This window comes from Pristis pectinata, chromosome 3 (assembly GCF_009764475.1).
Source record: "Pristis pectinata isolate sPriPec2 chromosome 3, sPriPec2.1.pri, whole genome shotgun sequence".
In the NCBI taxonomy this organism is placed as follows: Eukaryota; Metazoa; Chordata; class Chondrichthyes; order Rhinopristiformes; family Pristidae; genus Pristis; species Pristis pectinata.
Window position 1 is genome coordinate 29,085,527 of NC_067407.1, and position 26,667 is coordinate 29,112,193.

The 26,667-nt window shown below is 36.7% G+C and overlaps 1 protein-coding gene across 2 annotated transcripts in view; it reads right to left on the reverse strand.

Annotated features, from left to right (window-relative positions):
• Positions 1 to 2,786: 2,786 nt before the first annotated feature.
• The window catches only part of pik3r3b (phosphoinositide-3-kinase, regulatory subunit 3b (gamma)), a 448,961-nt gene continuing 425,080 nt past the window's right edge, over positions 2,787 to 26,667 (reverse strand). For both annotated transcript variants that reach the window (XM_052011087.1, XM_052011088.1), the window contains 9 exons: positions 20,165 to 20,276; positions 19,535 to 19,633; positions 13,613 to 13,793; positions 11,925 to 12,050; positions 9,898 to 10,040; positions 8,690 to 8,866; positions 8,501 to 8,575; positions 7,063 to 7,233; positions 2,787 to 4,440 (listed from right to left, as the gene is read on the reverse strand). In XM_052011087.1, the coding sequence (XP_051867047.1) occupies positions 4,242 to 4,440; positions 7,063 to 7,233; positions 8,501 to 8,575; positions 8,690 to 8,866; positions 9,898 to 10,040; positions 11,925 to 12,050; positions 13,613 to 13,793; positions 19,535 to 19,633; positions 20,165 to 20,276 (1,283 nt within the window). In that variant the 3' untranslated portion in view covers positions 2,787 to 4,241. The remainder of the gene's footprint in view (positions 4,441 to 7,062; positions 7,234 to 8,500; positions 8,576 to 8,689; positions 8,867 to 9,897; positions 10,041 to 11,924; positions 12,051 to 13,612; positions 13,794 to 19,534; positions 19,634 to 20,164; positions 20,277 to 26,667) is intronic.

Here is a 26,667-nt window from a genome sequence, read left to right on the forward strand (position 1 = left end):
CAATGAGTGAGCAATTTAAATTCCAGACCTCTGTTCATTGGGAACTAGGCATTAACCAACAAAACTCTTTACTTTGGGCCCTAGCACACAGCAAATGTTCATTCTACTTGTCTTCACTAGATTCAAATCAAGATTCCAGAATTGGAAGGATGAAATATTCCTATATAACCTGGTGCTCCTAATTGTCTTATTCCCTGTTTTTAATTAAAGATTTATTCCATGCTCAGAAATGATTATACTATGAAATTCATTTAAAAAACAAAATTGAGAAGTTCCAATTAATAGATGAATGGATATGGTTTTTAAACACTTAAAACTCAAAATACCAAATACAATAGCACAAATTGATCAAATTTCCCCCTTTCAATTCTGGAAAAACAAGACCAATCTCAAATAGCATGCAAGGTTTTTGTTTTAAAAAATTATTTTGCTGTAAAATTGAAAACACTTCATAAATCATGTTTTCTGCAGTAATAAACCTTCTTTACTCAAGACTATTGGTCATTTTAAAGTAATATGGCGATTTGAAAAGGTGGCTTTTATAATTTGCCAATCCACCCCCCCAACCCACTCAGTGATTACTCAAGGAGAATTTCATCAAGTTAGAACTTTAATCCCAGTAAAGAACAATTCATTAAGTATTCCAGTTTAAGTAGTTTCATTACAAGCTTCGTTTATTAATAATTTCAAGATGTCTTGAAAGATTTTAGTTTGTTCAATGGTAGCATCAGAATGCACCCTGCAATAAGATGCCTTGGTAAAAGCATCCCACTTCACATTCTTTCCCTCTCGTCCCCCTCCTCAAAAGCAATAGTTCCAAGAGAGTTTGGTCTCTCCTTCCACCAAAAACAGGCACAGAAAGGTCAGTCTGTGCAGTTGGGATGGACAGAATGAGAAAGGGGTGAATGGGAAAGAGAAATTACAACCCTTTAAAATTGCAAATCAAGAAATATTATGTATTTTAGCCCTTATACCACAATTGTTTCAAATTTAGTTAATTGTTGGCTGCTACATAAGCATATGAAAAAATTAAATGATAAATTGAACTACTCATCTGAAAAAATCAGATTAAATATTGTAATTTGAATCTTAATACAGCATTTATCTTAATTGAACTGAACATAAATTGCATGCGTGTTCAGACCAGTCTGCACATTATTTTATTGCCATCTTATTAAACAGGATCTATATAAAGGTATTTTAAAAGGTTCAGGATATTTCTCCTCATTTTCATCCCACTGGCCCAGCTCCCACTCACAGCTGCGCTTTGGAAAAACTCCTGCTTTCTTCATTTTCAGTCATTGTCTTTATTGGCTGCAAGAGCTGGACGGTGTGAAAATAATGTCGGCATCAACACCAAGCACAGTTAATGAGATGCAAGATTGTTCTCCATGTTAATTTCATTTCCTTCTCCCAAGCATCCAATAGGAATGCTCTACTACTGTGGAGATATTCCAAATTGAAGACTTAGCAATGCAGCTGGGGAATGCCAGCTGTGGCTGATTCACACCTCAGAGCATAACACTTCACTGGCAGAGTTGGTGTGGGTTGCATATTATTCCTATTAATGTTTATAACCACTAAAACTGTATTGTAATATAAATTGCAAGACACTAGGCATGGCAGGGGATAAACAAAAATGTGTGATGGCATCCATAACATCAACACAATGAATCAATATTCTTGCAACTTCCCAAAAGGACTCAATTTGCAAATTTTGATCTTAAGCGTTTCCTAAAAATTTGACCAAATTACCCAGACTTGGTGTTTAAACAGACTTTCTCAGAAAAGGGTAAAATACAACATATCCACTAAAAAAAAGCAATATCTGAATATTAGCAGGAACACTCGAGTCTCTAAGTGCTTCTCATCTGCTGTTTAACTCCTTTCAGAAGTACTTATCAACAACCATTCACTACCACTAATGCCATCCCCACCCCTCCCAAGAATCCAAGAAACATATAATGTTCGACTCCATTTCAGGGTCCAACTTGCTTTACCAGTACAAAAAAAAACATTCAATAACAGAAATAAGATTGCTCAAGTACCAAGAAAAGATTTTTTTTTAGTAAGTGGGCAACAGTTACAGCCACACCTTTGATATATGCTGGATAAGCACCAGCACGTGCACAGTGAAGTAGTAAAATGCTAATTCTATTTTTGCCATTACCTGCAGTTAAGCAGGGACACTTACAAAACAAAACAGCAATGTTTCATTTAGTTCCAGTTGCCCTCAAGACCCAAGGATGCCCCTACTTCTGCCAACTTCACTGTTAATATAAATTGATATATAGTGCATCAGTTGTCTGCAATGACACCAAAAACCGCTACATACTTAAAATCAATTGCATCTGGATGGCTAGAAAAAGAAATCCCAACCATTTAATAGGTCTTGTAAATTCTTAATTATCTTGGAAAAGAATCAAAATCGCAGAGAACTTACCTTGGCTCTCTCAAAATGCTGGGGTTAATTTTACAAGAATTACATTTTCATAGAGAGCCCATTGCTTTTCAGACATAACAAAAAGGAACATAACATTTTCAGCATTTTCATTGGTGCATAAATGGAGCAATAGCTCATGGGAGTGCAACAGGGAGGAAAAAATATGGAGGGAGCTAATTACTGCTCTAAAGAAAACAAACTAACTGGCGCTGGGTCTCAAAGTTTTGGCAGGAGACAGGAAAAAGTCAAAAATTACTTGTAAATATATTATGAAATGACTGATCCAGCTCCTAAAATTTAAAGCAAATATTAGGTTCAAGAAAGAGACAATTATTGCAGAAAATTAGCTGCCATTTGTTTATTCTTTTGGAAAAAGATCTGTAAAATGTATTTTATTTGAATTGCACATACCTAAACAAATGCCCTGCACATCATGGGGCCTTGTTTCCTGGACTAACCATATTTTTAAAACATGGCATATCAGGGAGCATGCTCAGTGGATTTAACAAGTAGTCTCTTGCTTCGTTTAAAATTAAACTGCTCACATAATCTACAAAGACTTCTATCCAACTCAAAAAATTACTGTTGTATATTTCCAGCCATAATGCATAAATCTGAATCCATAAATATGAAAAGCATCTAATTCAGCTTGTGTTTTCTACTGGAATAGTAACTACCCACCAATCCAGTACTCCCCACAACCACTCTTACCAATACTCCCTTTACGCAACAGGGTCTTTCTTTGCCATCCAGAAGCATTGCAAATTGCACTTTCCATTCTCGAGCAATGAAACAGAAGTATTTTGTTTCAAGCCATGCTCAGTTCCCTCTTTAGTCAAATTCTAAGCACCCTTAAGGTACTTCCCTCCTTACAGCTAAGGTTTGAAGCTTACCTTCTGGGTTATGCATGACTAGTCAAAGTAAAACTGCAAAATTTCAAAGTTATGTTAATAATATTATGCATTAGTGTTTTTATTTTTTAAAAACACTAACATTTTGGTGCAAATATGTGCGGCTGCAGACATCTGACTGAATATTAAGTGCTAAAACCAACATCAAAAGATGCCCTGGTCTTTTCATTTTGGTTATATTTTTTTGTGAAGAGCTCTAGAGTCACAGAAGCCATAAAATGTTCTTTATTTGTATTTCTTTTTTACTTGTACTCCAGTACATTGAAAAGCGACCCTTTGTGCAACTTTTTTTTCAAATTTCATGAGTTTTTTTTTGTCAGAAGCTCTCCTGAATGCCTTTGGTCTTCTTTCACACAGAGTTCAGTGTCATCCAACGAGTGAAAGAAATCAGATAATCTGGTCGAGTCTAGTTCAAGAAGAATATGTTGACTAAACTAAAAATGTAAAGAAGTCTTCTTCATACACTGGGTGTCTTGTAAGAGTTGCACTAGATGTTTCAAAGATTTGAAGTTAAGACTAACAGAGTTCTTATTGGCTGTTCCATGAAAAAGAACATCTGAAAGCTGGAGAATTTTAAACTCTCAAGATGAATAGCCCAGAGCCATCAGCACCAGATTGTTTGGACTAAAAGTTTCAGCTCCACACGAATGACACCAAAACAAAAACCAAAAGAAAAATATTAGATACATTTCCAGTTTTTTTGTGTTTCTTTGTGATTGAAATAAAAGCAGAAAACAGAAAGTCACAGTTGGAGTTTAGGTAGCACCAGGTCACCTGAACTCTGAGTACACCACTGTCCTGATTCACATTCTGTACTCACTGTGCAAAAGCAGCCAAGTACAATGCCCTCAGTATTCTGTAATCTTTCACGGCCAACTCTTGAACATTCATCTGCGCAGAGAGGGCATCTGACTGTAGACAGGGTAAGCCAGTCTCACATTCAGAGAGTCATTGTGCTGGACCAGTGAAGTTTGTTGATAATGCAACACCAGGTCTTTAAGCGTGCTGTACAAGTTGTATGGTTCAGCAAATCCATAACCCCTCGGCGTGCTATAAATCACGCAGTGTTTCACTTCTCCATCAGCACTGTAAAGGAAGATGTAACAAAATATCAGCGAGAAAATTCTATTACAGCACATTTTAGTCAAGTAACTTATTCCTTTCATTCAATGGCATTCAGCAACATTAAAATGGCCGAAATACATTTCATATATTTTGGCAATATGTAATTGTAAGCACAAGGAAATTTAGTTATTTCAAATAATGCAATAGCCATATGCGTTGAATCCTGTAATCATTGCTGAAAAGCCCAAGGCAGAGAAATCTATATTTATGCTTCTATATTTATTGTCTCCTACCATCATTTTCAGATTACCTCACTCCTCCCTATACACCATTCACATGTGATTTATTGAGAAGCCCAATTTTAGTCTGTAGGCAGAAGATGGCCTAACACATGTCAAGAAAAATTTAAACCGATATCCTCTTTGGCTCAAATATTATTGCTTCCCAATTCATTTTCCAAAGATCAATGTCAGTTGCTCACAGTAGAATTCCAATTACCTGGAAATACCAATAAAAAGTCTCATTTGTGCAGAACTTGAAAATCAAGAATAAGCTTGAAAATTCCCTTCCAAATCTTTAAAAGCTATCATATCCCTTTGTTAACTTTTATACACAAAAAATAGACTCTGCTTCCTTAATATGTCTTTATGAACCTAGCAATCAATTGTTTGGAATCATTCCTGTTGTACAAGTACAAATACTGATACCACATGAAGTACAAGTGAAAGACCTCATTTATACTTCAAAATGTCAGGATCATTTCCCATTAATCTACTAACAGTTTCATTCCTGTCACTGTAAATGCACTGGTGAATTTTATACCAAGATGTTTCTTGACTCAATAATTTGTTTTTTTTTAAAATGGGCTTTTGAAATCCCAATAAGAAGATAATATTTCTTAGGAATCTGTTACCTTCATTATTTGTCAATACTTTGAATGTCTAGTGAAGCTGACTAGTAATTGCAAACGTTTCTGATAAAATGTAAATCCAGCTATTTTGCACAACTATGTCTCCTTCATGTGGCTGCTTTTTTTGGACAGTCGATGAATTAATAAAAAATCTCCCATATAAACTTATGCCCATGTGTTACGTTGGCAACTATAAATAGAAGTTTATCCATGCAGCTGGCCAAAGTGCCACCAAGGTCTTCCACCCAGAAGAAAGGCTGCTTTAATTCTTTGAGGCAGTGAGATTTTGGATTTTCACTGTGGTTTATTGTGAATTCAGCAGAAAGGCATTCTTTTTCAACACAATCATCCTTCTGAAGCATATCGAACTGTTCAGTCTGTCCACAGAGTACTGGTCATGTGCCAGACCTTGCAGACAAAGAGCCTTCAATATATTCCTCGATACCCATTCTGAAATGCTAGCTTCCCATAGGACAAGACTTGCCCTAGGTCTGGCCCAAACTGTGGAAGTTGGATGAGTGAAAAATTAGAAATACGTCTGACGGAAAGAAAAGGGTCTCCTTGGAACAACATGGAATAGGAAATTGTATTGGTACATCCATAACATTTTTAGGACACTTATCTTGCGTTAGCCTCGCCTTCAGCACATATCACACAGAAAGATGCTCATCATTGGATCCCCCTCCTGTACACTCCCTTGTATCCTGATTTTCACACTCCATCTCAAACGACACCTCACATCCTAATTTGTAGTATCTCTTCCACACCAAAACTAAAAAGCTTTTGCAATCTCATTGTTCAGTGACTAGAATCTTGTTTTCTATGCCCTTCTTTTTCCACTAACAAGTTCAATCAGAAGCTGTGTTGCTGTATTTTATTTCTTCTTTTAATACCACTGGATCAGCTGTTTTAACTAAGGGTGACAATGATTCAAGGAAACACGAATATCATTAACATGGGATGAAGGGTGCAGAATAAAACTTCAATAAAGACTGCTGAAATATGACAATTTTCAACAGACAAATATAAAATTTCAAAAATGAATTTGATCAATTTTGTAAATTTATAATGCATTCCTGCATGTTTCCTCCAAATAGCAAGATAGTCACTTACATTAATTTTCATTAAAGTTAGAGAAAAACAAACCATATCATGTCTAAACTTGGAAAAAATTAAGAGTGGTACTGTTGATCCTTCACTTAAATTTGAAGACATTTGGAGTCCGTTTATTCAATACTTTCATATGATATAGATCCCTTTACAATAACCTTTCAATTTAAAGGAACGGAGTTGACGACATAATATTGCTCTGTTTTTACTGAGAAATTTGAGTCTAGTTTTTTTCTCCTTTTTTTTTCCCCATTTTTATTTTTGAAATTTTCTTTATAGTTTAGTTTGTTATATTTACAATGTTTTTTATTGATTTGGGGATTTTTTATATATATATATATATACATACAATAAATATTTTTCTTTCTTCTCTTTTATATTATATTCATCTATTAAGAGATCGTGAGATCTAAAGTTTTTTTATATTTTATTACTTTTATGATTCTCTATTTCATGATTGCTCTCTTGATATTACATGAACAATCATTGATGTTATATATTAATCTGTATTAATTTGGGAGGGAGGGAGGGAGAAAAAAAACTTGATCCAACATGATTACATTACCAAGTATTTTTTGATTTGTCAAAATACCTCCTTAAATACAAACACAGAAGTTACTTACACCACAGAACAGGCATAGCAGCCTTTTTTACTGCTTTCTCTGATTAGGAAGGCACCATCTGATTTTCCTCGAAGCAAATCTTCAGCTTGTGTTCGATTAATAGCTCCCACAAACCAGGTCTTCTCATCATAGTGAGGGAGGTTTTCATCTTCTTCAGTCATGAAATATGTGCTGAGGTGAAATTGTGTATAACGAGTTACTCTACAGAACCCTGCATAGTGCACTTGATGTGTGACATGAGCAATATTGTTATTTTATACCCGAATTTCAATTTTACCTGTTAATTACACTAGCTTAGATGTTTGTCACTACATTTATTTAATACTTATTGCTCTGACTAGAAACCAAACCTTCTAAAAGAGGAAATCTATTCATACAAGATTGTAGTGTTTTCATAGTATTAAACTAGTATAATGGCATGCAAAACAACAGACATCTTCTTAAACAACTGAGTAACAAGCCTATTTAAATAGATCAACCTGACTGTGATACCTAGTTTTGGTTCTATTACTTAGAAAGTGAAGAGGTGAGACTGTCTGCTTGCCCTCAGAGCAATAATCGACTATAGGCCGACCTATTCAAATCAATAGGTTGACATTCACCACTACAGAACCAATGCATCCAATCTGATTCCACAACGATTTGCCAAAAGATATCATAAAGGCACAAAGTGTAGTTTAGAACTTGCGAGTATAATGAGAAACAGCACCACCAAATCTCAGACTCCTGGAAACTGGAGAATTTAGTGAAGCCTCCCATAGAAAACAAAAGCTTTTTAAAGAATATTTATCCTTCTCTCAACAAAAGTAAAGATTAAACTAGAATACTACAAGTCTGAAATTAGAAGCGTTGGAAATACACAGTACCATATCTGATAACCCATTCCTGTTAAAACATTACCTTTTTCCAATTAACAAAGCAATGAATTGCCACTCATTTCCATTCCCCATACATTAAAAAAGCCTGATCAAAATATAACAAAGTATCGAAAATAGTATGAAAGATGGCTCTATATCTGGCTTCTATCTACATTGACCACAATATAATTTTATTTATAAAATTTTGGGGAAGCCTTTTGTTGCAAATAATTATCTCCTTCAGCATAATCTGTAATACTGTCTTTGTTGCATTATCACAATAAATGGGAATCCTGGAAGGCGAATCCTTGTCACTCACAACATGCAGTGGAAGCTTATACAAAAGCTGATCAATAAGTTCCTCAACTCCTGGTTAAAGTTCAAAGTGGAAAAATGTTCACACTTCTGTGGCAATACCTTTCCAGGCTACCATATAGATACAGATTTCCAAAGATTATATCAGCATTTATAAATTTGAGCATGTCCAAAGGAAACCTCAAAAGATTGTAAGTATAACATTAACTATACTAATATTTCAGCTGTAGGTTTAAAAAAGTATTTACAAGAACAATTATACTCACTCATCTGCATTTTCATTTTTGATTCCTAGCCAGTCATTTATTCGTTTTTGGCGCACTCCTTTGTGATTGAGCCATCTACAAAAATGGAGACAGAGACACATCACAAATTGCTCATTATTGTTATACTCGGCCAATTATTGCTTCTCAGTCAAGTAAATTCAGTGTCATTTATTTTGAGTTGCTACTTACACAAGGTACTGATCCCGGATCTTCCGCAGCTGAATAAGGTCTGGCTTGATGCTGTTCATTTTCTTGTCAATCTCTCGGTTATCAGATGCTTGTTTCTTCAGATCTTGTTCCAGGCGCATCTTGCTGTCATGGATCTCCCCAAGACGAGACTTGAGCTTTTCATAATTCATCATTATCCTACCACACAAAGAAAGATGTTTCAGTTTGGTAACTAATATATATCAGGATGCTACATAGATAGTGCTAATGGTTTATATTTACTCACCTTCAGTCAAATTATACATGTTTTATTTAGTACTATTTCTCCTTCCCAATTCACAGATGCTTACTTTATTATATTTTCTACCTGCTGCAGGGATTAAGAGTTTACTATTCACTTAAACTAGGTATACAAAGGGTGCACTTTATGAAAATGAAATTATCCCAATCACCTCATGCCTTCAATATAGATAATTTTCAAAATACAAAGGGGATTGACAGAAGGCAGCAAAAACCATTTCACTCATTGGATTGTCAGGATTTAGGGGGCATAGTCAAGGTTAATGAAGCTAGCTCACAGATTAACTATGCTCTCATTAAATAGCAGGACAAGCTAGAGGGGCTGTATAACCTGCTCCTGCTGCTGTGCTTCCCAGTCTTTTTGCACATTTAAGTGCATTGTGGAGAAGATGCTTATTGTGAGGTGATAAACTGGCTTCAAATTCTGAATGTATCTAAGTTTGCCGATGGCACCAAATCGGGGGTATAGTTAATCCAGTGGAAAACTACAATCTAATACAAAACAGACATAATATTGAGGAATTAGTTTGAAAACAAGCAGAGAATAAAAACACAAAAATGCATCAGTTCTGATGAAAAGGTCATTGACCTGAAACATTAACTGTTTCCCATTCTAGGAATGCTTGGCCTGGAGAGTATTTCCCACATTTTTTTTTAAAAAATTTATTTCGGATATACAGCAACTAATTTTTGGCTGAGATCCAAGAGGTAGCTGGGCAAGGACGTGAGAGGAGGAAGTTAACTTATGCTTCCAAGCTGATAAGGTATAGTGGAAGGAGTCAGGTGCAGAGCATAAACAAGAAGGTACACACCATGTTAGTTGTGTTGCAACTTTTAAATAAAGGTCACCATTACTGGTATACTGTGATAGATTCACTGGGCTACTTCATAAACTCATGATTTAGGCAAAGAAAAACAAAGCCACATACCGTTCAATTTCCTTCTCATTCCCTTCCCTGCGAAATCTCTCAATATACTCTTTGCTGTAACGCTCTTGAGTGTGACACTGTTCTTCAAATATTTTTATTGTTTCATTAAAGGCTTCAATTGCAGTTCTCTTCATTTGTATTTCCTGTTAAGAGTCAGATCAGTTTTATCTTTAAGTGACCAATTTACAAATTATAAACAGTTCAATAGTTTTGTCCATTAACCACAGCAATTCTCCAGCAGCAACTAAAGGTTCATGTTGAGATAGAGGTCTCAATGCCCTGGTACCAAGCAGCTTATATAACCCATACAATGCAGTGTTTTTGGTCAAGGATCCGGACTTCCAACTCATTTTGTAAACCACAGCTTAAAAAGTGAAGTGTTTAACAAAGAGAAGCTGAATTTATTTGAGAAGTTCCATTGCTGTGAAATTCAACCTTTAACACAATATCACAGTACTGCACTAGTGACTGTGCAATGGCTTCAATTAACAATAGTCACAGGATGAATTTCATTGCTGTCACCCATTTCTAGGTTTATAGAAATGCATCAATATTCTACCAGTAGCCAAAAAGCTACAGTTTTAGGACAAACTTAGTTCTCTAAGAAATGTTACAAAAATGAATTCAGAAATCACCAGGCCACTTCAAACACCATAATCTTGCTACAAGCACAAGGCAGACTTATCTAAGCACACCCACAATTTAATTAAAATAAGCACTAAATTATTCCTTTTAAGAAGGCATGGGGATTTTGGGATCAGTATATTATAATCTAAGCTTTGAAAGTTTTAGTAACAATTTTTACTAAACTGAGAATCACAAGTCAGCAAACTTCATTCAAAATGTTTTCATAAAAACAAGGCTGCAAAGGGCGCAATTTGAAAGACTTAGCCTCTGCCTATGACATGAAGCAAACCACAAAGCATAAAGATTTCAGGTAGCTCAACAGCTCTAAAAAACAAAATCACAAACCATTCCAAATACATTAGAATGTAGCAATGCTTTGAAAGATGGTCCTCAAATTCTTGTTGATTTTTGCAAAAGCTGAAGTGATGAGCAGATCATATAGTCCTAATTATTAATTGAAAATTGATGACAGTATCCTTGAATGCAAATATTACTATGTATTCCACAGATAAATGCCAACACTGTCACTATCAAAATTAACTGCCCAAAGCTAAAACAAAATAATTTCCAAGTTGCAACAAAAAAGGAATAAAGATGGTGACAAGTCCATTGAACAATCAACCTTATTTTAAATCTTTTATAATTTGCTCTACAAGAACTTGTTGCACCCTGAAATGAAAACTACAAAAATACTATATTCCCATCTCAAACTTACAATGCCCAGCCCTGTACTGTTGACCACTTCTCCATGTTGTCACGATCTTTATAAATACCTCTGGGCATACATCACACTCATTTGTTAGCTGTGGCTCAGCAGGTAGGACTCTTGGGTCAAGTTAGAAGATCCCAGGGTCAAGTTCCTATTTAAAGACCTACACACCCAAATCTACACTGACACACAATGCCATACTGAGGGATAACAGCAGAATTGAAGGGATTGCCTTTCACAAAGTTAAAATGAAGCCCTGTATGCTCTCTCAGAAGAAAGAGCAAGTTACCCTAAGCAATCTTGGCCAAAATTTCTCTCTCAACCATATTATTTGAACATTACACTGCTGGTTATGCAACATAGAACAGGACAGCACAGGAGCAGATCCTATGGCCCTTGATGTGTGCCAACTGTCTATGGCATTGCCTACATTACAACCAAAATTATACTTTCAATGGCTGTAAGGAGCTTTGTGATGTCCTGAATGTGAATGAAAGGTGTTCATGAATCTAAGTTCCTTTATTTTTCTCACTTTGCAACTTATCTACTATGTATCATTGCTGGTCATTTATGCAACTGATATGGCCAAAAGATAGTATCTGATATTTGAATGATGAAAAACTAATAGTAAGAATTAACACGTGTTCTGGAATACAAACATCATTACATGACCTAGCATAGGTGCACGCACCTGCGACGTCCTTGTGTATTCTTCATAAAGCCGGTCATATTCTTTACTCTTATCCTGATATTGGTTATGGTATTCCTGCAGTTTTTTGCCAACAGCATCAATATTATCTTCTTTCACCACCTGATCCTGTTTAGTAAAGTGAACAGCACATCATAGAATAACTATGTCCATATCAAGATTTGCTTCATCATGAAGATTGTGCTAAAAATTACAAATAAAGAAATTAGTTATTTCCAAAAAAGGTTTTATCCTGTAAAAGATAATTTTCTTTCCACCATATATTGATTATAATAAACACTTGTTATATATTACAATGTGCAGAATAAATCCCTCTGTATGGAGCTAAATAAAACAACTATTCCAGTACAGCAAAGTCTGCATCAAAAAATCAGCCCAAAAAAAATGGCAAAACTCATGCAACACCTGAGGCATCAGATTCATTTACGATTAAATGTTTGGTATGACAGATTGATCTGTCATTATATTACTTTGAATGCATGCATTTTTAATGAACAGCCTTTTAAATGGTAGACTGTCCTGTTACAGTAACCTCTATTAGGATATAGCGCTTTCACCGAGCAACTCCCACGAAAAACTGCAACAGGAGTAGATCATTCAGCCTGTCCTTTGGCCTGATGAGAGTGTTTCACCATTCAGTGAGATAATGCCAATAGTATTTCCATATCCAGTGACTCTCTTATCCAAATTACAAAGTCTCCACATCACTCTTGGATAAAGTGTTTTAAATTTCAGAACTCTTCAAATGAAACATTTTTTTTCCTATAATCTCAATGCTGGAAGATTCACCCTTTATATGAGACTTTAACCCCTTGCTCCCCTGCATTTCCTCCAAGTATATCATTCCTTAGGTAAGGAGTCCAAAACTATACACAGAAATGGGCAGTGGCCTATTTAATAACAATAAGACTTCTTTGCACTTGTACTCTAATCATTTTGTAATGAGGCCAAAACATCATTGTCTTCTTAATTACTTGCTATCCTTGCATGTTAACTCTACGATTCGTGTCGAAGGACATTCTGGATATTCTAAATACCAAAACTTCCCAGTCTCTCACCTTTTGAAAAAAAAATTCTTTTCTATTTTCACTGCCAAAATGGAAGACTTCCCATGCCTCATTAAATTCCATCTGTCATTTACTTTCACACTCACTTAGCATCCATATCCTTTTGCAGCCACTTTGTATCTTCCTCGTGGTATCCTCTTCTACCTGGTTTTGTACTGTTAGTATACCTGGTTACATTACACTTGAACCATTATCCAAGTCATTGATATTGATTGTAAATCGCTGAGGTTTAACTGCTATGTCACATCGATGATTCAAGCCTGCATGTCTGAAAACAACCCATGTATGCCCATTTTCTATCTTATCAGATCCTTAATTATGGTTTGTAGCATTGGAGATAGATTAAGTGTAAGAAGCACAAGATATTTTAGCAAATACCTTTTGAAAATTCAAATACCCCAAATCTCAGACTTCCCTTGATAATCTACACTTGAAATAATTCTCAGAACAAGGAAGCTGACTGCTGACTCTGCCCGACCATATTGTTTATTTCTAAATGTTCCAATATCATATTCTTATTAATAGATTCTAGCAACAAATTAACATGGCACCACATTGAGAGATTCTAATATTAAATACAAGAAATATGAAGGCTTCACTGACCTGCTGGAACTTTGAGACTGGATACATTAACTTAACATCTAGCTTTGGGTTGTACTGGGCAAGGGACTCATGTCTGTAATGGTTAATGAGTTCCACCACTGAGTTAAAAGTGAGTGGGTCAGAGAAGCCATACTTTCCATCTCGATGGTATATTTTGATTAGCTTGTTATTGCCTCCTTTCCTATAATTGAGACAAGAAAGAAAGATGATGGTTATTTGAGCAACTATACACAGACATATAGCAATAGGTTGCAATTAAATTCATAAAAGGTTCTTGTGTTGCTCTTTTTAAAGAATACATTAAGTTAAATCAATACTACAAACTAAAATGCAGCTGAACAGCATTGGTAGTAGAATACTAGACTATGACAAAGATTTGAGCTCAACTCCAGTCCTCTACTTCAAATCCATTTAATAATCATCTTGCACATTATTTTTAAGACTGCGGAACCTGGTAAGGCAGCCCAAAAAGAGAAGGCAACTTGTAGTATATATAATACATCTTGAGTATTTGGGTGCAATGTCAAATGTACTGATTATCTAAAAAGTTTAATGTTTTTAGGTTATTCCTGCTGAAAATTAATTACAACACTTCCATAGACAATGCAAGGCAATTATCAATGGCAATTTACTTTTCACCTCAGGACAGATGCATCCAGCTGAATACAGGATGATACAGATTCTACTATATCTCAAAGTGGCATAAATTTCAATACCATGTAGACAATACCCCCAGACCAATGTGACTTCCATTTCTCAGAATGTTGCCACCACACAAGACCATTGATGTCAGTTTGGGGCTTTACAAGTTGGGTTCAGGTTAGAACCATAGAACAATACAGCACAGTACAGGCCCTTCGGCCCACCATATTGTGCCGACCTTTAAACCATGCCTAAGACAATCTAACCCCATCCTTCCACATATCCCCCTATTTTAAATTCCTCCATATGCTCATCTAACAATCTCTTGAACTTGACCAACGTATCTGCCTCCACCACTACCCCAGGCAGCACATTCCATGCACCAACCACTCTCTGGGTGAAAAACCTTCCTCTGATATCTCCCTTGAACTTCCCACCCATTACTTTAAAGCCATGCCCTCTTGTATTGAGCACTGGTGCCCTGGGAAAGAGGCGCTGGTTGTCTACTCTATCTATTCCTCTTAATATTTTGTATACCTCTATCAAGTCTCCTCTCATCCTCTTCCTCTCCAAAGAGTAAAGCCCTAGCTCCCTTAGTCTCTCCTCATAATCCATACTCTCCAATCCAGGCAGCATCCTGGTAAATCTCCTCTGCACCCTTTCCAACGCTTCCACATCCTTCCTATAATGAAGCGACCAGAACTGGACACAGTACTCCAAATGTGGTCTAACCAGAGTTTTGTAGAGCTGCATCATTACCTCACGGCTCTTAAACTCAATCCCACGACTTATGAAAGCCAACATCCCATAAGCTTTCTTAACTACCCTATCCACCTGTGAGGCGACTTTCAGAGATCTGTGGATATGAACTCCAGATCCCTCTGTTCTTCCACACTACCCAGTATCCTGCCATTAACCTTGTACTCCACCTTGGAGTTTGTCCTTCCAGAGTGTACCACCTCACACTTCTCTGGATTGAACTCCATCTGCCACTTCTCAGCCCAGCTCTGCATCCTATCAATATCCCTCTGCAAGCTTCGACGGTCCTCCACACTATCCACAACACCACCGACCTTCAACTTGTGCTGGAAACTTGCTAACCGACCCTTCTACCCCCCTCATCCAAGTCATTAATAAATATCACGAAAAGTAGAGGTCCCAGAACCGATCCTTGTGGCACAGTGCTAATAGCCCTCCAATCTGAATGCACTCCCTCCACCACAACCCTCTGCTTTCTACAGACAAGCCAATTCTGAATCCACACGGCCAAGCCTCCCTGGATCCCATGCCCTCTGACCTTCTGAAGAAGCCTACCATGCAGAACCTTGTCAAATGCCTTACTAAAATCCATGTTTGCCATAGTCATTTCATGCACCCAAATTCAAGTCAAAGAAAGAGCTTTTATTTCAATTTGTGTGGATTCAAACTAGGGTTTTATTACAGTGAAGCAACTTGCCACTATATTTTAATCAAAATAGGTTTTTAATGTAGAATGAAGTGTAATTCTTTGAAAAAAGTTACAAACCCAATGCAAAAGAACAAGGTATTTGCTTCTGCAATAATTGATTTACACCAAGCCTCTTCCATTCTTATCATCCATGTCCATTTCCAACATTAGATCCTCACTTTATAGCAAATACATGTTGATCATGGAAGGTAGGTTGTCAATGACAAGGGCAGCTTTTAATACCCATCCCCAGCAATGCTTGAATTGGGTGGCTTGCTAAGCCATTACAGATGGCAATTTAGAATTAACATATTGCTCATAAATCTGGATTCCATTGGCAAGAATTGAGTAGTCACAATTTGGCATGAACAATTCTGGTCTTCAGATGGGAAATGCATGCAGAGTTGAAGCAGCAAGAAATTTGCATCGCCACCCTTCAGTTTCTGCTCAAAAATGAGCATATGGAGTAAGGAACTGAAGACACTGTGATACACTCTGCACCCAAAATGATTCATGGTACAGGCTTGCTCAAGGTGAAAGATAACTGTCAATGTCTTTAGAAACATTACAGGAGTTAGTGCTGTTAGAAGGACAGATGGGCCAAAAGAGAAAAATCCTGATGGACTATTTGTGCAAGGATTCTTAGTAAGAAGCTAATGTGAGAATTAATTAAGTGAAACAACTGCTAAACAGGTAACTGGCTGCATTATCAACAGTAGTTTGTGCCATTCCCAAGAAAAATTATGAACATTGTTACGAGAAATAATTCTACAATATGATTTGAAGTGAAAGCAGTGTTTTCTGCATGGATCTTATCAGGTTTTCTTTAAATCATGATAGAAACAAGATACATTCTGACTGAGCAATTGTAGAACTTCAAAATGCAATGGAGGAAACAAAAAGAATGAATTAAATTGTACCATTATCACAGCAAAATCTCCCAAGGTATTTCCACAGGGCCATAATCAACAAAATTTGACAGTGAGAACAGATATTCGGTGACCAAAAATCTTGATCACAAGATGGGTTTTTAAGAAGAATCTCGGAGGGGAAAAGTCAAGTAGAAAGTAAAAGATATTGGGAAGGAAGTTCTTCAGCAATAAATTCAGGGCTACCATTGAAAATTCAAGTTATCATTGGGAGTTGTAGGCTGGAGATTAGAGAGGTAGGGCAGGGCAAGGCTACGTTGGGGATTTAAAACAAGAATGAGTTTTAAGTAAAAGCCAATGCTTTACCTCTGAGCCAATGTAGGACCACTAAGCTTAAAAGTAATGAGTGAACAGGTCATGGTACTGATTGGGGTTTAAGCAGCATAATTTTAGATAATCTTGGATTTCGAGAGAGTAGAATAGAGCATCAGCTATGGTGGTAAGAAAAGGATGGCAAGAGGTTCACCAGCGGATGAGCTGATTAGGGATAGAACTGGTGGTTATTGCAGAAGTAGAAAATGATAGACTTCACAATGATGCAGATTTGGTCGAAGTTTATCTTGGCGTTGCCACTAAGGTCTGTTTCAGCCTGAGACGGATGCTATGGAGAGAGATGAAGACAATGGCAAAGGAACAGCATTTGTAGCAGGCATCAGAGACAATAGCTTCACTTTCCCAATATTTAGTTGGAGGGAATTTCATGTAACCAGGATTCTGTTAGAGTAAAAATCTGACCACTTGAGACCTCAAAGGGGGTTAAAAAAATGGTGGTAAGGCAGGATTAGGTGTCGTCAGTGTATGTGTGGAAACAGACATTAGAAAATGTTGCTCATGAGCAGTATGTAGTTAAGAACAAGGGCCAAGAATTGATACTTGGGAAGGGACACCGGAAGTAATGGTGCAACAATAGAAAAGAAGCTATTGCAGTTGACTCTCCAGTTTCAATTGGATGGTTAAGATTGTAGCTAGGAAAGAATTGAAGTCAGATGTGACCAACATCACATGACACTGAATGAAATTATTCAGATACCAATGACTTACACAGACAAGGTCACAGACGAGACACATTGGCTGCTTCTCTTTCCAAGGATGCTGCCTAACCTGTCAAGTGTTTCTTGTGTTTTCTGTTTTTGCGTCAGATTTCTAGCATCTGCAGTTTTTAAAAAAATTTTCTTCCACAAATGATTTACACTTAATCCACTTGACAATAAATATTGGATTGGATGTGGTCAACTTGTTTAATTATTTAAGGACAGAATAGTATAAATATGCAAAACAGATTTTTCTACTGCACATTAAATAGCTATACAAGCTTGCACAGATAATTGGTTATGCAGGAGGCTTGCATTATCAGGAGTGTTCTTCAACAAAAATCCAGTTGACGAGATCCTTTTAAAAGCAAAAATCTAATTGCAATGTGTTACAAGTTGTCAAGATAAGTAAAAAGCAGCCGAAAAATCTACGCCACATGATGGCCAACAAACTTGATTGAAACTGGCCCACAATTCTCTTCCCAACCATTGACTTATTTATTAGTAAGCAAGAAAGAGTGCAACCAAAGATATTTTTCTGAAAACTTTCATGGGTGAGGGAGAAATGAGGTTAAGATTAATGTAGCATTCTAATTGCTGACGTAAATAAAATTCCAGAAGACTAAGCAAATTTATTAAGCAATTTTATTGGATTTCCAGCATCCGTAGATATTTGTTTTTAAGAGTAAATGGCACGTTATCCTTAATTCCAGAGGATCATACAAGAACAAGGAAGCCTAGCTGCCTTTATAACAAGGTTTTGCTGACACAACACCAGAACAATGTGTGATTTTAGTCTTGGCACCCAAGGATATTCCCACTCTGGATAAAGTAGTGTGGATTTGCTCATTTGATTCTCGGATGAGAGGATTCCTATAAGAGAACAGTAGAAGTGATCTCATTTATTAGATTGAAATATTATGAGTAGATTCTAAGAAGGCACTTCCTGTGTTTGGATTTCCTGCACACAGCCTCAGAATAAGTGTTCGGTCATTCAGAGCAGAATGATTAGGAATTTTTTTTATTATATACATATCCAGAAGGCAGTAATCTTTGTCATTCTGATTCCAAAGGCTGTGGATGCTTAGTCATAAAGTTGATCTGAGCCTGGACCATTCTTTATGACTAAGCATCCACAGGCTTTGGAGAAAGAATGACGAAGATTCAGTAAAGAAATCATTGGATGCAAGGATTAGGTAGGAAAAGGCATGTGATAAGGGATCATCGATCGTTTTATTGAATGGTAAACCAGGATGATAAGGTCATAAAGCTGACTGCTGCTCCTATATACTCTTTTAGCATTGAAACTTTGTATTGTCAATTACTTTTCTGAAGTCCAAAATCTTGACCTGGAAGGTTGGTAGGCAATTTTCACCATTTTCCCTCCCATCCCTACTAAAACCAGATATTCTAGTCTCTTTTGGGAGACTAAGTGGAGGGCAATAAGACATAGAAGTTAGAACAGGCAACTTTATAGAATGTAGAACAGTACAGCACAGGAACAGGCCCCTCGGCCCATGATATCTGCACAAATTAATGGCAATTCCACAACTGCAAATTAAATCTCTTCCACTTGCACATGATCCATACTGCGCCCCCCCCCCCCCCCAATATTCATGTGTTTATCTATAAACCCAAGACAGACTGTATGATGCAGCATGAAGATGTGTACATATGGTATTCAAAATGTGTGCTGGAAATTGTGGAATGACCTCTGCACCATTTACATGTTGCTTGACTGAAAAGAGACATGCAAAAAGCATGGTACAAGATTAAAATCCAACAACTGAAATCCAGAATCTCATTAGAGCCCTTTTCTCTTAATGAAAGATATGAAATATACTGCAATTTTGCCAGGAACTATTTCATATACCTGAGGGTCAAAGTATAATCTCCCTGCATCTTGGTAGAAGCATCCCGCACTAGGAATGTACCATCTGGCATGTCACGCAACTTGTCATTCACTTCTTCCCTGTGGATAAAACAAAAGTGGAGAGATTAAAAGGTTCCAAAGCAGGTGATTTATCTATGCAAAACTGTCACTACCAAAACTCAATGCATTACCACCATAAAAGGACTAGTAACACTATTCTGAATACCTTTTTGTGCAAATTTTAATTATGTGCTGCTACTCCAACAACACTTAATGGTGATTCAAGGTCATTATTCATCTTCTTCTATTTCCTATCCAAGAAAATCCTGATTTGTCATTGGCTTTCTTACTCTAGCCTGCATGGACAGGTTTAATATTTTCCAGCAAGCAGCATCTTGAAAATGTTTTTTTTAAAGCCATGTTGCCAGACTCAATTCCTCTGGTTTGACCAAAACATTGCAAGGTGCACAAATCAGATTTTGAAATGTTTCTGTTGAAATAGTAGAAGGAGCAATTGAATTACATTAAAGCCTACAGTTATCAAGTAAATAGTTTTTTTTTAAATTTAAAAAAAGCAAACTTGGCAGCTGAAATTGATAGGAATACAATAGGTACAACAAAAATACCTACCTAGATATGTCTCCCCAGTACCATTCAGCATCTTGTAGAGATATGCTTCCACTGTCTTTGATTCCATTGGCAGATAATGACATCATGGGTTTAGGTGGCTTTGGAGGAAGAGCTGCAAGCAATAGAGAAAAGAAACATTGATGTAGGAAAAGTAGAAAGTCCTCTGTACTTGTTTTGCATCTATGGCTGAATGGAATAACCAGGTTAATTACGATATAGTTTAGATGTTGGCTTGGTCTTCACTGTGTTTGGTTTATTCTATTACAGTTCATTAATTTCTCATCTGTGGCACTCTACAAACTACATTAGAAACTTTTGGGGAAAAATCTTACTGGCCAGAGGAATAATTGATGGACAGTTCAAATGAACAATGAACCGAGATAGGAAGTATTGGCAGATACAACATCAGCTCTGTTTGCCATTGTGCAAAAGGTCTAGAGAGCCTTATTATACAATAAAACCTTCAGGGAAAAATAAATGATAATATGACTTAATGACAATAATCAGTACTGGATTGACCAACACAAGTTCTTGTAAAATCTGCTTCTGGCTGGAAAGTGATGAGGAATTCCCTTGTAAAGCTCATTACATTTAATTTTCTCCACAAGAGGAAAAGACAATCTAAACAGAACACAGTATTACATTGTCTTGCTGTATGGCAGATTGCACAGATAAGCTTAAGAAATTCTTGTGGGTAGATTTTGGTGCCTCTAGTGCTGGTTCAAGATCCAACTGGGACAAACTACCTCAAAACTTAAAGGGCAAATTAGAATCGCATGGGCTTGCTTTGTCCACCTATTGGCATTTGAGAACATTATTACAGAATAATTTGACATGACCTGAACTACAAGGACAAGCAAGGTATGATGAGAGAAGGAGGTAACTAAATTCAATATAATAGTTAAAAAAAATTGATGAAAACAATGAGATAAAACAGTAGATAGATCTTCAAGACCCAATGGTTTCCACACCAGGGTCTTAAAGGAAACAAACTATTAATGTAACAGTCTCTGGTTTCAGCAATTGCCCCCTTGGATTGAAAAATTCATGCTCCATTATTTATTGACAAGTTAAAATAATAAATCATAAATCTATTTGTTCCATGTTGCTAGAATCTATTAGGGACAATTTCTGAATAAAGGGCAATGAAGTAAGTGTCATTTGTTTTCAGGAGGTAAGGGAAAACCTTTGAATGTCATTTCCAACATAAAAGTACAAGTTAAAATTGAGAATGCCAAACTGCAGACAATTTATTGGGTTGGTAAATTGGTTTATTGTCACACTTTGAGGTACAGTGAAAAATTTTGGTTTGCATGCCATCCAATAGAGATCATTTCACTACAACAGTGCGTTGAGGTAGTACAAGGGAAAACAATAACAGAATGCAGAATAAACTTTGACAGTTACAGTAGAAGTGCAGTGCAGGTAGACAATACGTTACAAGGCCATAATGAGGTAGATTGTGAAGCCAAGAATCCATCTTATCATCCTAGGGGACTGTTCAGTATTGTTGGATACAGAACTGGCTTGGAGTTATGAAACAGAGAATATGAATACTGGGCAATGTACTCAAACAGGCAGGACGTGACAGGCATTGTCCTTCAGCATTATATATCCAGCCTCAGCTTTTTATTGTATTTGTAAATGACTTGGAATAATGATTTGTCTATCTAAATTTGTTGATTACTTTAAGTTAGATGGCATAGTAAATGGCAAGCAACTTCTGAACAATAGACTAAAGACTTCTGGTGGGCTATGGAATTACTAAAGCATGGGGGAGAAACAAAAAAGCTAATGGAATATCTATCTTTATCTCAAAAGGGGCTGGAATACAAAGGCATTGCTATAGGTGAACAGAGCCCCCAATAGATTTCATCTACAAGACTGTACTCACAACTGAGCACCCACTGAAAATGGATATATTAATTTTGGAGAGGGCCTAACACAAACTCACTTGAATGATACCAGAGTTAAAGGGATTAAATTGCAAGCGCAGACACAAGGCTTGTATTTCCTTGAACACAGAGATTAAAGAGTCAATTAATTTAAGTATTAAGGATAACTACATGATTTGACACAGGGAGAGACTATTTCCTCTGATGAAAGACAACAGGAAAAAAAGTAGCATAACCTTATATATAAAAAAAATCAGTGCTAGATCACTTGAAGTCAGAAGCACTTCACACAGAAGGTCAAGGAATCCCGGAATTCTTTCCGACCAACACCAAACTGCCAACCCTTACTGACACACGCACACACACCTCAGTCAAATGGAAATTACAAAACTGGACAGTAGATTTGTGGTCATATTATGGTTCATGCAAACAACTCATCAAGATGCAATTAAGACTAAGAATTATGTAACTACATGGTGAGAAAGACCCAAGAGATGACTGGCCTATTCCTATAAATATGAAAAGGAGGTTTTCTGTTGACTTGGATCAGAGGCCTGATTTCAAAGTTGCAAAATTAAACACCAAATACCAAAATGATCCAAATTTGACTCACTCCAATTTATTTTATTCATAATTTTTCCACAAACCAGCATTTTTTTTTGAAAAAGAAAATCATTGAAGGTTCTTATCTTAGCTTTGCAAATCATACGACTATTAAACATAACTGGTTTGAAACTATTGGTCATTTAAGAATAGTGTAATTCTCACCTCATGCTTAAGCTAGCTATATAGCAGCATCACAAACATGATTTTTACCTGTTAAGGTTTAAAAGTAAAAGTTTTCACGTGCAGACAATTGTTCTTGTATGAAATTCGCAAAGCTAGTTTGAGCATGAAATTTAAAGAGTTTGCCCTCAAACAAATTTGCCAAATTGTTTTATTTTTGATAATCATCACTGTTTTATGGTTGGCTACTGGACAAGATCTTTTCATTCAAACTGTTTAATCACATGAAGTTTCTCTTTCATGATTTACTGTAGAACATCATTCACACTTGATAGGACAGTTTGAATAGAATATTTAGGAAAAAAATAGCGGTCCAATCTCTTTGCTTCAGAGAACTGAAAATTCACAAGGTCCAAAGGTGATTTTTCATCATTTCTAAAACTCTCTCAAACTATAGCATGTTTAAACTTAGAAAAAATTAGGAGTGGTACTGTTGATCCTTCGCTTAAATTTGACAAAGTTTGGAGTCCATTTATTCAATACTTCCATATGATGTAAGCTGACCTTTTCCAGATCCCTTTCAATAACCCTTGAATACAGAGGAGCGGAGTTGACGACATAATAATTTTTTTTTCTTTTTAATTGATAAAATATCAGTCCGTTTTGTTTTGAAGTTTTTGGTTTATTATCAAGTTTTTTTTGATTTGGGGGTTCTTCTTTCATATAATTAAACTTCATTTCTTTTCAATCTTTCCTTTTGTATTTGTTCACTTAATAAGAGAACGGGAGATCAAGATTACTTTCTTTTATTCCTTGTGATTATATATATTAACTGTTATGATTGTTATCCTGATCTCTTTGCACCACATGTATAATTACTTATATTATATATATATGTTATTTTGTACTAATTTGAAAATTAATAAAAAGATTGAAAAAGAAAGATTTCTAAAACTCATAGTGTCTTACCTGGATTTGAATAAGAATCCCAAACATGTGAAGTAAGCTTTCTTTCACAGTACAGTTTAAAAGACATTTAGACAGTTTTCATGGATGGGAAAAGTTTAAAGGGACATGGGCCAAATGCAGGCAAATGGGACTGGCTCAGGGAGGCTCCTTGCTCGGCATGGATGAGTTGGGCCGAAGGGCCTGTTTTCATGCTATGAAATGAAGGGAATTGTGAAAATTCACTCTGTGAATAAAAAACTGAAATGAAATGTAGCAAACTTCCCACCATGAAATGGAACTAGTATTGTGGAAAGTAACGGTGATATTAACATCCGTCAGCCTGGAACTCCTTTCCCTGTGCATCTTTCTCTGGGTTGTTCAACTCTCAGACAGTTCCCTCAGGGTTCCTAGAAATAACATTCCATTGAACAAGCTATCCAAAAATTGACCAAATTCCTCTGATCAAAGAGTGCTACAGATCACCTAACACCAAACAAGCTCATTCTTTTTGTGGACTGCTGTAAAATGTTAAACTGCACAGTAGGCTATTAACTCCAGCAAAACAAAAACACTTTATTCAAGGTTTTATAGGATAGAGGCTGACAGTGGCCCAGAAATTTCTGGTTTAAGCCCAAAAATCAGAGTTTAAATTCCAGTCCACACTAATGGAATAGCTATAACTTTAATTTGAAATAGTGCAAGGACAATCCCATTCAAATTCTAAGTAGGTGTAAATCCACAGAACAATACCAATTTCTTTCTAGTAAAAATGAAGTAGAGAAGCAACAAGGATGTTTTGTCCAGAAATATAGGTTGGTTTAGACAAGAGGAGACAATTAGTTGAGACATATTTATGGAGCTTTAATCTGCTGAACCTAACAATGGGCACAATACTTGGAAAGCCTTCCATCAAATGAGAAGACAAAAACAAAAAGCACCCATTTCTATCTTGTTCTTGCATGATATTCCACCCTTGTTTCCCATTTAGCTCTTCCCATCCTATTCCTCTCTTTGAAATTAACCTCTGGATGAGTCCTCAACAATTCACCATGTCTTCTTTCCCTGACAAAGGCACTGTATGAACCTAAGACTACCCTCAAAATGCCATGGACAGGCAATCAGCAGTAACCACTGGCAGAGATCACTTGTGATCACCGTCTAAATTTTTTTCCTTCTCTGCTGAGGTTCCACCTTCAGTTGTAGCCCCCTTTACCAATGGCCAAGCTGAGATTATTTCAATAGGTTGGTCATCGTATTTGGCCATTCCCTTTCCAGTGATATGAATCAGTACTCAAAGGAGGTATTGCTTCTTGCATTTTGATTTGTAACAGAAAAGAGTCAGGGTTAGTTATGCAGCATGGAAACAGGCCCTTCGGTCCAACTCATCTATGCCGAGCAAGGAGCCTCCCTGAGCTAGTCCTATTTGCCTGTATTTGGCCCATATCCCTTTAAACTTTTCCTATCCATGAAAACCGTCTAAATGTAGCCACTTCTAGCACTTCTTCTGGTAGCTCATTCCACATACCCGCCAGCTTCTGTGTGAAAAAGAGGCCTCTCAGGTCCCCTTTAAATCTTTCCCCTCTCAGCTTAAACCAATGTCCCCTAGTTTTAGACTCCCCTACCCTGGGGAAAAAGACTGTGACCAATCACCTTATCTATGCCCCGTATGATTTTATGAACCTCTATAAGGTCATCCCTCAGCCTCCTTCGCTCCAAGTCCCAGCCTATCCAGTCTCTCCTTATAGCTCAAACCCTCCAGTCCTGGTAACACCCTTGTGAATCTTAATGACGTCCTTCCTACAGTATGACAACCAGAACTGCACACAATATTCCAAGTGTGGTCTCATCAACATCTCACACAGCTTTAACATGACGTCCCAACTCTTGTATTCAATGCCCTGTCCGACAAAGGCAAGCATACCATATCTCTTCTTCGCTTTGTCTATCTGTATCACCACTTCAGAAATTATGTACTTGTACGCTTAGGTCTCGTTCTACGACACTCCCCAGGGACTTGTCATTTATTGTGCAAGTCCTGCCCTGGTGTAACTTCCCAAAATACATCACTCTGCATTTTTGTCTGAGTTAAATTCTGCCATCACTTTGCCCACCTTCTCAGTTGATCTAGAGCCTGTTATAACCTAAGACAATCTTCTTCACTGTCTACCACACCACCAATGTTGGTGTCATCTGCAAATCTCCTCCCCTCACCCCAAAGCACACCTGTTAATGCATAAACAAATTCATAGTAGCTTTTGCACAAACAAAAGTGAAATATTTCACAAGGCCCACATCTGTTCTATCCCATCATGGGCACACATACAAGGTGTATAGAAGATTTTTGTATCTATTGTATAATGCAGCAACAATGTCACCTCAGACTCATAGTTAAGGGTAAGTGTACAAAACAATGCTGAAGGATTCCTCTATCAAAGATATTTAAATGTATGATTATTCTTTCCTATCTTGCGGCTGTTGTAAGAGCACATTTGGCAATGTGAATGGGTTAATGTTTCTGCTTCAGATCCCCATTGATTGTGTTTAATTCCATGTGTTATAAAGTGAACAATTTTTACTAATGCACTACGATTGCAAAGTTTGCATTCTCTCTAGGATACCTCAAGCTTAACTTTCCCATTATGCATTTCACTGAAATGAAATTAATTATATTTCTTTTCATTTTTAAAAGAAAGCTTTGCAGCCTTTTGACAGATGCCAAAAAGGACATCCAAGTCAGAGTTCATTAAAATCTAGGTATTACCTGGGAACCCTAGTATCCTACACTTATTATTTCCTCCAGCTAATAATTGAACTGATGATTTTTAAATGAAACCAAAAGGCTTTACATTTACCCATAGAGCACAAAGTAGCAAGTCAAACATTGCAAGGCAACATCTTGCCACTGTAGTATTAAGACCACAGAGAGCAGAGAAC